This window comes from Ranitomeya imitator, chromosome 3 (genome assembly GCF_032444005.1).
Source record: "Ranitomeya imitator isolate aRanImi1 chromosome 3, aRanImi1.pri, whole genome shotgun sequence".
In the NCBI taxonomy this organism is placed as follows: Eukaryota; Metazoa; Chordata; class Amphibia; order Anura; family Dendrobatidae; genus Ranitomeya; species Ranitomeya imitator.
Genome location: NC_091284.1, coordinates 506063974 through 506078382, shown reverse-complemented (window position 1 = coordinate 506078382; position 14409 = coordinate 506063974). Strand labels below are relative to the sequence as shown.

The following is a 14409-nucleotide window of genomic DNA, read 5'->3' as shown; positions in this document are numbered from 1 at the left end:
GTTTACAGCTTCACAGTTGCATGAAATTCTATGTAGAGGATTATCTGCTGTCAGACTGATGAACAGGAATAAACAAAACCAGTGCTTAACTATGGCTCTACAACATATTGTGCGCCTTAGTAATTATCAAGGTGTAAGGCATCAAAATCCTTCTCTTATCCTCTATCTATATCACGTTATTATTAGGTCTCACATACTTTAATTCCTTTAATTTTCATAATTCCACAACTTTTCCTTTTTGGTGTTGCAATTTCAGTGTTGTTGAGTGTATTTTAAACAATCAGAATGAATTGTTCTCTGTTTATTGCCTCTCTTTCTTTTTCAGGTGTTCATCCTTTCACGTGTTACGCAGAGCAAGAGTGATGATGACAATATGATAGATTGCATGCCAAAAATCAGTTCAGAGCCATTATCAAGCAACATATATTCAACATCGGAGAGAATTCTTCTTACTTGGCTCAATGTCCATTATGAAAAAATGAGAAAAGTGGCTTGGAGAAATTGTAAAAAAGGTGCATACTTTGAAGTGTAACCGTTCTATTGCACTGCTGATATATGGAGAGTATTTGCAGAAGAGTGAATCTGATAGCATATCATCATAATTAGGCATACATATATTCTCTCCCCTCCCTTGTTGGTTAATGTAATAACTGTGAAGAGATCTATAATAGTTCATAAGAAGAAAATCTGTTCACCCAATTCATGGCCAATATCTTCCTCAACTTTCCAGTAGATGGGGAAGATGCAAATTTACGTTCCAAATGTCAGAGTTGTGTGGAGAGGACAGCGAGAGTGACTCAAATTTATCATCAGTGTAGCCCCTTCTGCAATACGACATCCTCTCATCACCGACTTGAGGGCTTCCCACAGCTTGGCTGGAGTGGAAGCTGACCTAGAATTTAGTTGAAAATATTGGTTCATATGCTCTGTCAATGAACTCCTAATGTTAGGGTCTTTAACTAAAAATTTGTGTGGACAACAGCTCACATTTTGACAAGTGACACATCCCTGAATTCTGTGTTTCAGCCTCTATCTCTTGCTGTCTTCAGATTACATAGCAAAAACCCGCTGCCAGATTACTAAATACCCTCCTGGAGCAATGTTATGTTTGTCTGATTTGTTTGCGCAAGTTATGCAACATTTTAGCTGCGTATGCGACTTTTTGTTGTAAAATTCTGCCACAAATAATGAGCATTGATTATTTTGTGCAAAACTCGTGTTATACGTGTGTCATTTTAAAGAACAAGAACTAATTTGTCAGGGCAAAAAAAAAATGTCAATCAGCCTATGTTTATGTTAATAATATTCTGGTATAGAGGAAAGAATAATAAAAATATAGCATTGTGTAGGATAAAAATATCCTGCTACCTTGGAAGGACAGAACACACATAACAATTTGCTAATAAGTTTGTAGTGAATTTATACTTTTTTTTAAAAAATCGTTATTTCTTCAGGCTCTTTGCCTATTCTACTTGTATTTTATGTTTTTACAATCATTTTTCTGGTGCTATTATTGGATTATGTGGTTACATCCAGTGATTAGTGCTTTTCATCTTGCCATATTATACAGATTAACCGCTATATAGATTGACCTTTTGTATCTGGAGGTTAAGAGATAATGTTCTCTGTCGAATCCTGTGCATAAGATTTTCTACGTTGTTTCAGAATGATAATAGAAATATTATACTTTATGCATTATATTTGTTTGTGTATTATTATTATTTTTCCTGTTGTTTGTCAGCGTTATCACCTAGAAGAAAATGAAGTCTACATTGCAGGGTTATGAGAATGGCAGTGGCTCTGGGCCATACTATAGCTTAGAGTTCTGCTCATACACCTGTAATTAGTTTTCTTTGTATGCCAGATATTGGTTTTCCATTCGTGCACAAGGTTCTCTGAGGTCATTGTGCTGCCTTATTCACACAACTCTTGGAGCTTTATTATATTCAGTGATCTAAGGGAACAATAGTTATTGGAAAGTGAAAGGCCATTGAGCCTTGGGCACGTTCATTATCTGAAACCAGGGTCCTGCCTAATCTATAGAAATTGTCCAGCCTTCACCCTTTAGTAGAATGCGATGCCACTTTGTACCTAGTGCTCAACCTTCATATTTGGGAACACTTCAAGAATGGTATCTGGAAATTGTAACGGATTTGTTGCATTTGTTATTGTGACTGAAAATCAGTTTTGAATGGGGTTGGATTTCTGCAAACTGCATTCAGATGAATGGGACAGTTGTAGAATTTTCTGCAAGAAATCAGATTTGCTTGTATGCTCCAACTTCAACCTTTTGACCCCATTCATCAAGACTGTCGTTGTCCAAGTGTTCTCTTCATGAATCTGGAGTGTCTGATGAGTAGTGTGCACCTCTGGACACCACACTAGAACTCTCACTCCAGTCAGGTAACTGGAGTGGGATTTATGGCTTAGGGTAGTGCCATAGCTTATCATGAATTACATAAGCTGTGATATCCCGCCCCAGCCATACCGTGTCCTGCCTGTTGTGAATTCAGCTTTTGGGCTCCCTCCGGTGGTTGCAGAGGGTAATGCAGTTGTGCCTGGACTGCAGGAGTGGACAGGTGTATCTACTAATTGCAAAACTGAATGGGGTATATAGCTTTGCAGGATCCTTTAGTCAGTGCCAGTTGTTCATTGTTCTTGAAGGATTCACTTCCCTGCTGGTCTCTCCAGTTTGCTGTGTTTTTCTACAAAGATAAGTCCTGGCTTTGTTTTTGCTGTCCACCTGCTGTGGACTTTATAGTTCTGTGCATTTTCATGTTTTTGTCTTGTCCAGCTTAGTCTGTGAAGGATTTTTTGCAGCCTAGCTATTTCTCTGGAGATGCAGATATACCCCCCATGTCTTTAGTCAGATGTGGTGATTCGTATTTTCTGCGGTGGATATTTTCTAGTGTTTTTATACTGACCGCATAGTACTCTGTTCTATTCTTTCTTTTTAGCTAGTATGGCCTCCTATGCTAAAATCTGATTTCAAATCTGTGTATGTTATTTCCCTCTCCTCTCACAGTCAATATTTGTGGGGGGCTATCTATCCTTTGGGAATTTTCTCTGAGGCAAGATAGGTTTCCTGTTTCTGTCTTTAGGGGTAGTTAGATCTTAGGCTGTGCCGAGGGGTCTAGGGAGTGTTAGGTACCCTCCACGGCTACTTCTAGTTGCGCTGCTAGGTTCAGGGTTTGCGGTCTGTACAGGGACCACCTTCTCCAGAGTCCGTCTCATGCTGCTCCTAGGCCACCAGATCATAACACCTGCCCTTGCTCAGCCCATTTTGGTGGAATTGGGAGAAACTGGCATGAAAATGCTAAAAGTCTCAAAAATTTTTATGCCAGTATTTTGGCTTGAAAGCTTTGGTAAAATTGGCCCTATGTCTGTAAATCCGTTATCAGACAAAAATGCTATGCTTACCGAGTTGATAGGCAAGGCAACCATTGAATATGTGAAATGTCTACTTTTTTTTAAGAATGTAGGTGAGAGCATGGATTCTAGACGGTAACAAATATATTCCTGGATGTAGGCAATGCTTTTCTGGGGAAAATTTACACATAATCCACTTAAAAAGACCATTTAAAATCAAGTTTTATAGAGGTACAGTATGGCTAGTGCATTCTGGTTTTGTTGTGTCATATTATATAACTGTACAGTGTACATCTGTAATATAACCATGGGTATGAGACTTTATTGCAATATTCCTACTGCAATGAGAAATGGAAAAACTATCTTTAAGAGGAGTCTCGTGCCAGATTTTTGCCACCCAATCTGAGAGTACCATAATATAGGGGCAGAGACCCTTATTCCAGGGATGTCTCAATTACTGGGCTGCTTGCTGTAGTTTTAATGAAATCATAGTTTTAGAAGCAGGAGGTCATGACTATAGAACTACTTGACCTGCCGCCAGGTAATCCAATCACCACTGATTGGCAGCTTTCTTCCTATGCACAGTGTGCACAGAAAGCTGTTAAACAGTGGTGTGGATGGCGTTATGCAGAGCTCAGCATTCATATAATTAATTTCAAAAGGGATTGTCCAGTGTGTGAACAACCTTATGAAAGGCATTTTCCAGCAAAGTACATTTTAATCAATAGGTCTGGGAATAACAATAAGTTCCACAATTGAATGTATTAAGACAATGTTCCTGTGCTGAGATAATCTTATAAATGAGCCCCTGCTGTGTCCTGTGTAATGGCTGTGTCTGACCATGCAAAGTTGCTCCAGGCCAGGGGGGAAGTATAAGCAACTTATGAAAGTGAATATACAAATGGAACAGGGGCTCACAGCTGCTGCTCTGAGGTAAAACATTTCCCTACATGAGGTAAAACATTTCCCTGCCTGGGCTAGCACAGGAATGAGTGTTTAAGCTTTATCAAACCCTTTGAGCTCATCATCATTCCAGTCAGTGATGTAAGAGCTGAGCTTATATGTCACTGACTTGAATTATGATGAGCTCACAGGACTGGTGATGCGACGGAAGCATTCATTACCGTAGGCGGGAAATGTGTTATGTCAGAAAGTAGCAGCTGTGAGCCTGTGTGGTTTCACCTGTATACTTATCTCATCTATGTTGGAGGGGTCTTTTTTATTTCCATAAAACAGCAGAGTTTTTGTATAGATGTCCAAGTTAGAGAATGCATAAGCCGCATGGCTTTCACTCATAAATATCGCCGTTATCTCCTAATGTATGAAATTTACGTATTCAGATAGTTAGGGGAGTGAATACTTCTAGGCAATAAGTGCACTTTGCGTTAAGCATATTGCCTCATCAGGAAATCTCCTTTTCCTTATGCCCAATTAGGCAATAGGGATAAAATTAAGTGGTCGTCTACTGGTGAAAATGGGAATCTGCACTGTGCTATAACATTATGCAGTTGTACTACCAAAGTAATAACTGTGCTGCCAACAATTTAGTCAATTTAGTATAAATAGTTAATGCCTGGGTACTTACATGCACATCTTATTTATCTAGGTGACATACCACCCACAAGATGGATTATGAACTTCGATAAAGACCTTTTAGATGGGCTTGTTTTCGCTGCTCAGGTGGCAGCATATTGTCCATATCTTGTGAGTACCGGATTTCATATAGCCAGCACAGTTCGTCCTGTCCTTTATAGGACATTGTAATACTAATATTTTTTTTTCCTCAGATTTCCACACACTTTATCGGTATGTATACCAACCCTGAGACTCCGGAGCAGTGCCTTCACAATTGCCTGATTCTAGTCAATGCATTCCGGGCTATAAGTCTTAACATCGATATACAGGTGATTTTTTTTAAAATTCATTTCTGCAATATATTAATCCTCTTTGTTGTTGGGATTGTCAGTAATTTACATTCCAAGGTTGTTTTGTGTTCTGCTTCACAAGAATACGCTGATTGCTATCGAAAAACTCCAGAGCTCCAAGGAAACCATTTGACCCCCTTGCCCATATTATTAAAATGTGAACACTGAACATTCCAGCAATGCTAATTTATCCAGATGCTGGAAATACACTGGACTGAAAGAATTAGGGTTACTTGAGTCGCGCTTCAAAAACATATGTCTTCCTATCCTTACATTTACTCGTATGTTTTCTGCTTTATACACTAGTCCCATGGCAAATATTAAAGTAATTCTATGACTGTATTGTCTGTCATGATCCCAATGGCAGGGGATCACAAAAGGACAAGCACAAAAACAAAACAAGCTCTAGGGTGATGGAACCTGAGCTCACCGCGATCCTGAACCTAAACACACAACTAGCAGTAGCCGGGGAACGTGCCTACGATGATTCCTAGACGTCTCGCGCCAGCCGAAGGATTAACTTCCCCTATAAGAAGAAACATAGACCTCACTTGCCTCCAGAGAAACACCCCACAGAAATAGCAGCCCCCCACATGTAATAACGGTGAAATGAGAGGAAAGCACATACGTAGTTATGAAAATAGAATCAGCAAAAATGAGGCCCGCTAAAGCTAGATAGCAGAGGATACAAAAGTGAACTGCGCGGTCAGCGAAAAACCCTTCAAAAAACCATCCTGAAATTACTTGAACTCATGTGCCAACTCATGGAACATGAGGAGTAATTTCAGCCCACTAGAGCAACCAGCAGCAAAGAATCACATATCTGCAAGCTGGACTAAGACAAAAATTAAGCAAAACGTGGAACAGGAAAATCAAAACTTAGCTTGTCCTGAAGATAACAGACGCAGGGAGCAGAGGTAAAAAGACACGCTGATTACATTGATAGCCGGCGAGGAAATGACAAAAAAGCCAGGTTAAATAGGAAACACCCATAACCTGATGGAACAGGTGGACACCAGAGACCGCAGAGAACACAAGTCACCCAGTACCATCAGTAACCACCAGAGGGAGCCCAAAAACAGAACTCACAACAGTACCCCCCCTTTGAGGAGGGGTCACCGAACCCTCACGAGAACCACCAGGGCGACCAGGATGAGCCCTATGAAAAGCACGGACCAAATCGGCAGCATGAACATCAGAGGCAATCACCCAAGAATTATCCTCCTGACCATAACCCTTCCACTTGACCAAATACTGGAGTTTCCGTCTGGAAACACGAGAATCCAAGATCTTCTCCACAACATACTCCAATTCACCCTCCACCAGCACCGGAGCAGGAGGCTCAAGCGAAGGAACGACAGGTACCTCATACTTCCGCAACAACGACCGATGGAACACATTATGAATAGCAAACGATGCCGGGAGATCCAAACGAAATGACACAGGGTTAAGAATTTCCAAGATCCTATAGGGACCGATGAACCGAGGCTTAAACTTAGGAGAAGAGACCCTCATAGGAACAAAACGAGAAGACAACCACACCAAGTCCCCAACAAGAAGTCGAGGACCCACGCGGCGACGGCGATTAGCAAACTGCTGAGCCCTCTCCTGGGACAACTTCAAATTGTCCACCACATGACTCCAAATCCGATGCAACCTATCCACCACCATGTCCACTCCAGGACAATCAGAAGGCTCCACCTGACCAGAGGAAAAACGAGGATGAAACCCCGAATTACAAAAGAACGGAGAAACCAAGATAGCAGAACTAGCCCGATTATTAAGGGCAAACTCGGCAAGCGGCAAAAAGGAAACCCAGTCATCTTGATCAGCAGAAACAAAACACCTTAAATAAGTTTCTAAAGTCTGATTAGTTCGTTCCGTTTGGCCATTCGTCTGGGGATGGAATGCAGACGAAAAGGACAAATCAATGCCCATCTTAGCACAGAACGTCCGCCAAAATCTAGACACAAACTGGGATCCCCTGTCAGAAACGATGTTCTCCGGAATGCCATGCAAACGGACCACGTTTTGAAAAAACAGAGGGACCAACTCAGAGGAGGAAGGTAACTTAGGCAAGGGTACCAGATGAACCATCTTAGAAAAGCGGTCACACACAACCCATATGACGGACATTTTTTGAGAGACAGGGAGATCCGAAATAAAGTCCATGGAAATGTGCGTCCAAGGCCTCTTAGGGATAGGCAAAGGCAACAACAATCCACTGGCCCGAGAACAGCAAGGCTTAGCCCGAGCGCAAACTCCACAAGACTGCACGAAAGAACGCACATCCCTCGACAAGGAAGGCCACCAAAAAGACCTGGCCACCAAGTCTCTAGTACCAAATATTCCAGGATGACCTGCCAAAACAGAAGAATGGACCTCGGAGATGACTCTACTGGTCCAATTATCCGGAACAAACAGTCTTTCCGGCGGACAACGATCAGGTTTATCCGGCTGAAACTCCTGCAAAGCACGTCGCAAGTCTGGGGAGACAGCCGACAAAATCACCCCATCCCTAAGGATACCAGTGGGCTCAGAATTTCCAGGGGAGTCAGGCACAAAACTCCTAGAAAGAGCATCCGCCTTCACATTCTTTGAACCTGGCAGGTATGAAACCACAAAATTGAAACGGGAGAAAAACAGTGACCAACGAGCCTGTCTAGGATTCAGACGCTTGGCAGACTCAAGGTACATCAGATTTTTGTGATCAGTCAAGACCACCACACGATGTCTAGCACCCTCAAGCCAATGACGCCACTCCTCAAATGCCCACTTCATGGCCAAAAGCTCCCGATTACCAACATCATAATTCCGTTCAGCGGGTGAAAATTTTCTAGAAAAGAACGCACATGGTTTCATCACTGAGCCATCGGAGCTTCTCTGTGACAAAACCGCCCCCGCTCCGATCTCGGAAGCATCAACCTCAACCTGAAAAGGAAGCAACGTATCTGGCTGACGCAACACAGGAGCAGAAGAAAACCGGCGCTTAAGTTCCTGAAAGGCCTCCACAGCCGCAGGAGACCAATCAGTAACATCAGCACCCTTTTTAGTCAAATCCGTCAAAGGCTTAACAACACTAGAAAAATTAGTTATGAAGCGACGATAAAAATTAGCAAAGCCCAAGAACTTCTGTAGACTCTTAAGAGATGTAGGCTGCGTCCAGTCACAAATAGCCTGAACCTTGACGGGATCCATCTCAATAGTAGAAGGGGAAAAAATATACCCCAAAAAAGAAATCTTCTGGACTCCAAAGAGACATTTAGAACCCTTTACAAACAAAGAATTGGCCCGCAGGACCTGAAACACCTTCCTGACCTGCTGAACATGAGACTCCCAGTCATCAGAAAAAACCAAAACATCATCCAAATACACGATAATAAATTTATCCAGATATTCACGGAAAATATCGTGCATAAAAGACTGGAAGACAGAAGGAGCATTAGAAAGTCCAAAAGGCATCACCAAATACTCGAAATGGCCCTCAGGCGTATTAAATGCGGTTTTCCACTCATCACCCTGCCTTATCCGCACAAGATTATACGCACCCCGAAGATCAATCTTAGTGAACCATTTAGCCCCCTTAATGCGAGCGAACAAATCAGTCAACAATGGCAAAGGATACTGATATTTGACTATAATCTTATTCAAAAGACGATAATCTATGCAAGGCCTCAAGGAACCATCTTTTTTGGCCACAAAAAAAAAACCTGCTCCCAAAGGGGACGAAGATGGACGGATATGTCCCTTTTCCAAGGACTCCTTAACATAATTCCGCATAGCAGTATGCTCTGGCACTGACAGATTGAACAAACGACCTTTAAGGAATTTACTACCAGGAATCAAATCTATAGCACAATCGCAATCCCTGTGAGGAGGAAGCGAACTGAGCTTAGGCTCCTCAAAAACCTCCCGATAATCAGACAAAAATACCGGAACCTCAGAAGGAGTAGATGAAGCGATAGAAATCGGAGATGCATCATCATGAACCCCCTGACATCCCCAGCTTAACACAGACATTGTTTTCCAGTCCAGGACTGGGTTATGAGTTTGTAACCATGGCAGACCAAGCACTAAGACATCATGTAAATTATACAGTACCAGGAAGCGAATCACCTCCTAATGAACGGGAGTCATACGCATGGTCACTTGTGTCCAGTACTGATGTTTATTCATAGCTAAAGGTGTAGAGTCAATTCCTTTCAAAGGAATAGGAACTTCCAGAGGTTCCAGACTAAACCCACAGCGATTGGCAAATGACCAATCCATAAGACTCAGGGCAGCGCCTGAATCCACATAGCACATAGGCATCGACGGAAATGGATGATAATGAACAAATCAGCGTCACAGACAGAATGAACTTAGACTGTAAAGTACCAATGGCAACAGACTTATCAACCTTTTTTGTGCGTTTAGAGCATGCTGATATAACATGAGCTGAATCACCACAATAAAAACACAATCCATTTTTCCGCCTATAATTTTGCCGTTCACTTCTGGACTGAATTCTATCACATTGCATTATCTCAGGTGCCTGTTCAGAAGACACCGCCAAATGGTGCACAGGTTTGCGCTCCCGTAAACGCCAATCAATCTGAATAGCAATAGTCATGGACTCATTCAGACCTGTAGGCGCCGGGAACCCCACCATAACATCTTTAATGGCCTCAGAAAGGCCATCTCTGAATTTTGCAGCCAGAGCGCACTCATTCCACTGAGTAAGCACCGACCATTTCCGAAATTTCTGACAATATATTTCTGCTTCATCTTGCCCCTGAGAGAGAGCCAATAAAGCTTTTTCAGCCTGAATCTCTAGGTTAGGTTCCTCATAGAGCAAACCCAATGCCAGAAAAAACGCATCCACATTGAGCAACGCAGGATCCCCTGGTGCCCATGCAAATGCCCAATTCTGAGGGTCACCCCGCAGGAAAGATATAACAATCTTGACCTGCTGAGCAGGGTCTCCAGAGGAGCGAGATTTCAAGGAAAGAAACAACTTACAATTGTTCCTAAAATTCAGAAAACTAGATCTATCTCCAGAAAAAAACTCTGGGACAGGAATTCTAGGTTCAGACATAGGCGTATGTACAACAAAATCTTGTATATTTTGAACCTTAGCAGCAAGATTATTCAGGCTGGAAGCCAAACTCTGGACGTCCATGATAAACAGCTGAGGTCAGAGCCATTCAAGGATTAAGAGGAGGAAAGAAGCAGTCAAGCTGCAATTAAGGCTAGGCAGCAAACACTGAGGAAGGAAAAAAAAAAAAAATACTTCCTCAGACTACTTTTCCTCCTACTTCAGCCAAAACGATGACCAATTTTTTAGGGCCGGCTATACTGTCATGATCCCAATGGCAGGGGATCACAAAAGGACAAGCACAAAAACAAAACAAGCTCTAGGGTGATGGAACCTGAGCTCACCGCGATCCTGAACCTAAACACACAACTAGCAGTAGCCGGGGAACGTGCCTACGATGATTCCTAGACGTCCCGCGCCAGCCGAAGGATTAACTTCCCCTATAAGAAAAAACACAGACGTCACTTGCCTCCAGAGAAACACCCCACAGAAATAGCAGCCCCCCACATGTAATAACGGTGAAATGAGAGGAAAGCACATACGTAGTTATGAAAATAGAATCAGCAAAAATGAGGCCCGCTAAAGCTAGATAGCAGAGGATACAAAAGTGAACTGCACGGTCAGTGAAAAACCCTTCAAAAAACCATCCTGAAATTACTTGAACTCATGTGCCAACTCATGGAACATGAGGAGTAATTTCAGCCCACTAGAGCAACCAGCAGCAAAGAATCACATATCTGCAAGCTGGACTAAGACAAAAATTAAGCAAAACGTGGAACAGGAAAATCAAAACTTAGCTTGTCCTGAAGATAACAGACGCAGGGAGCAGAGGTAAAAAGACACGCTGATTACATTGATAGCCGGCGAGGAAATGACAAAAAAGCCAGGTTAAATAGGAAACACCCATAACCTGATGGAACAGGTGGACACCAGAGACCGCAGAGAACACAAGTCACCCAGTACCATCAGTAACCACCAGAGGGAGCCCAAAAACAGAACTCACAACAATTGTCCTGCATTTCTTAGAGGAAGCATACCCACCCCGCCTGCCTGCTACCCACCTCGTCTGACCATTGACTATCTGCCATTGTTTCTGTATACTTAACAGCTGTAAAACAGCTGCCAAAGGCCTAATCGTCACTGGAGTACCAGCCAAGGAATTTCAGAGGACATTGGACCAGAGTCCAGTGAAGACATCTTGTTGTGATATCAGGCCTGCATTAATAATAATGATTGCAGCTAACAAATAAGGTCAGATAGGCGTCCTGTTTCTTATACCTCATTTATTGACATTAAAGATTAATAACAACAATAAATATTATAACAGCAAAAATAATTACTTACATTTATGTGACTGCAGCGTACGTTCAATGTTCACTGTCTTGGGAATATATTTGACTTAGATCTTTCCTTCACTCCCTATATCCAATCTCTGGCTCGCACATGCTACTTTCATCTCAAAAACATCTCCAGAGTCCGCCATTTTATTAAAGGGGTTGTCCAATTTAAATTGATAAGTGTGCAGTCACCCTGTGTGACTGCAGACTTATGAATCCCCCAGAGCACGCACTGTGCACTGCGGGAGTTTGCCGGTTTCTGAGCCGAGACCAGCAGGTACTTATGCATTATACTACTCTATAATGTCTTTATTGTTTGCATATGTCCCTTCTGAAATGTAAAGTGGTTCAGAATGTTGACCGTGTATAAATAAAATAATTTTTATTACCTCCTTAATTAATGTCATACGTGTGAAATGGGCCTCACAGTACAACATTTTTGTTCAATGTGTTGCCTTATAACTTCACCTCATTTTTGTGGTCAAGAATGGTCAACATTTGTTTACCCATCTAACTAACCAGCTTTTGTAGGTTAGAGAAAGCCACCCATATATAAGATGTCCACTGATCCAATGATATTTAGGTCAAAGGTAAATCACAAATAGCTCAAAGTCTGTAAAAGAAAAGTTACAATACTCATCTCACAAATCCCCACAAGCCCCATTTTGACAATGACCAGGTTCTCCATTGCTCTCAGCCTACCAGTCTCATCTTGACACACTACAAATGCTAGGAAATGCCCACATAGGCCTATCAGTGGGCTAACTGGAGACTTGTTCCAGCCAACGACTTTCTAAGTGTCGTTTCCCAGCATTTCTTGTGATGAGACCAGATTAGGAAGTAGAGCCATTGGAACCAGAGAGGCAGGGATTGTTGAATTTGAGCATTTCTTCTATCTTTTTTTAATCTACTCAGAGTTATCAGTTAAAAAACCCTAATTTTTAAACCTCTGTCATTTTGTTTGGATATACAATGATTTTTACACTAATATCTGTAAATTTGATACATTGATATTTATCATTATATCCAGAATATCATTGTTAGGTGTTGAGTTCCTGCCTCTGCAAAGGTGGAATCTCGAACCATCTCCGCTGCAGTCTCCCATTCTTCACCAGCCACAGTGGAGCCTGCTCAGCGGAGACGTCGGTCCCAGCATCTGACTCAGGCTGATACTGGGCGACTGGTTACTCCTGTTCTTCCAGGCTCTGCCTTTGTAGCTAGCGCTGATCAGCAGCGAGCAGATCTTTCTGGGACTAAGTCCTGCTTTTCCCATACTGGGCATGCCATGGGACGACCTCCCATTGGAGTTCGGGGGTCACATGTGCAGGTCCTGACGTGGTTCCTGTTGGACCACTAGGAAGGTCCTTGAGTGCTAAAACTATAAAAGGTTCGCATGGCCACACGGCCATGCGCTAGTATCAAACCTATGTTATGAGCTCAGCGCCAGTGTGGTCATGGTTGTATGTGGTCAGGGATTGGCTGAAATAAGGCCCTAGAATACCGGCACCTCTGGGGAGGAGTTTTGTGTATGTGGATTCAGGGCTGGCGTATAGCCATTAGAATTCCGGCTCCACCGGAGAGGAGTTGCTTGTGTGTTATTCTAACTGCATGACCACTGTTGGCTCTATTAGGCAGCTGTGATCTTCTGTGAGGTTAACAGGGCACGGCGTTCTCTCTTCTTAGTGAATCTGTGAAGTAACAGAGTTCACTTATACCACTATATAGTACTGCCTGTTACTGGCAGCAGGTTTCTCTCCTGCACGGTGGACCGCGGGTTGCGAACGCACATACTGTCTCATATATACAGTATATATATATATATATATATATATATATATATATATATATATATATTCGGTGTGTTCCGCCAACCCCAACAGTCATTATCTTATTGTTATAAAAGCAATAGACACTTCAAGTAGGTTAAGATTTTGATTAAGAATTGACACTCCATGTATGATACAGGTAGATATAATTGAGGTGTTACTAATAGTCCACATACATTTTATCTTGTAGGCCACAGACATATGTGATCCCAATCCAGTGACGATGCTAATGCTGTGTGTATACCTGCATGAAAAACTTCCTTTCTATGTGCCTAAGAAAACAATTACATTTGATGGAGCTCTTCACCAAACGATTTCACGCCAGGTAGCTAAGTGTCTATTGTTAAGGCATTTTCTGTGTGTCTACATAACCATTTCCTAACGGCACCATTGTTTGACTGCTCGCAGACAAAATATTTTAGTTTCAAATCAATTTTCATAGTAATGGTCAGTAATGGAAATGGACAATTATGATGGTAAGGGAAGGCGCTACAAGAATTACAGAGGAATCTGGATTAAAATGCATATGGAGCCTGCTAGTTGCTTGGGTTTACAGGCCCCTCTGCCGCTTATGATACCATGTGCAAAAGAAAAGAAGCACTCGTCCCATGTAATTCTCTTGTTCCAGATAAGATTGCTCCAGAAAGGTGACTCTTTTCTTTTAGATGTGGATTTCTGGCCATTTTATCTGTTGATTCTCAAAATCTCCAGTAAGCAGTGCACTGCATGCATGGGAACCGGTACAGCCATATGTATGTGCTCTAATATAGTGTTGTTACAATATGATCACCTAACGGAGAGCAGTACTACCAGTGATTTTACTCAGCATAAAATATTAAAAGTACACCATTCTATTCATTTTGTAGTCCTAGCAT

General features: G+C 42.2%; 1 protein-coding gene across 1 annotated transcript in view; it reads left to right on the top strand.

The window, feature by feature from the left end:
• The window catches only part of CFAP47 (cilia and flagella associated protein 47), an 874184-nt gene that overhangs the window by 280735 nt on the left and 579040 nt on the right, over positions 1 to 14409 (top strand). The window contains exons 34-37 of the mRNA XM_069757658.1: positions 326 to 512; positions 4976 to 5073; positions 5157 to 5273; positions 13725 to 13859. Coding sequence (XP_069613759.1) covers positions 326 to 512; positions 4976 to 5073; positions 5157 to 5273; positions 13725 to 13859 — 537 coding nt within the window. The remainder of the gene's footprint in view (positions 1 to 325; positions 513 to 4975; positions 5074 to 5156; positions 5274 to 13724; positions 13860 to 14409) is intronic.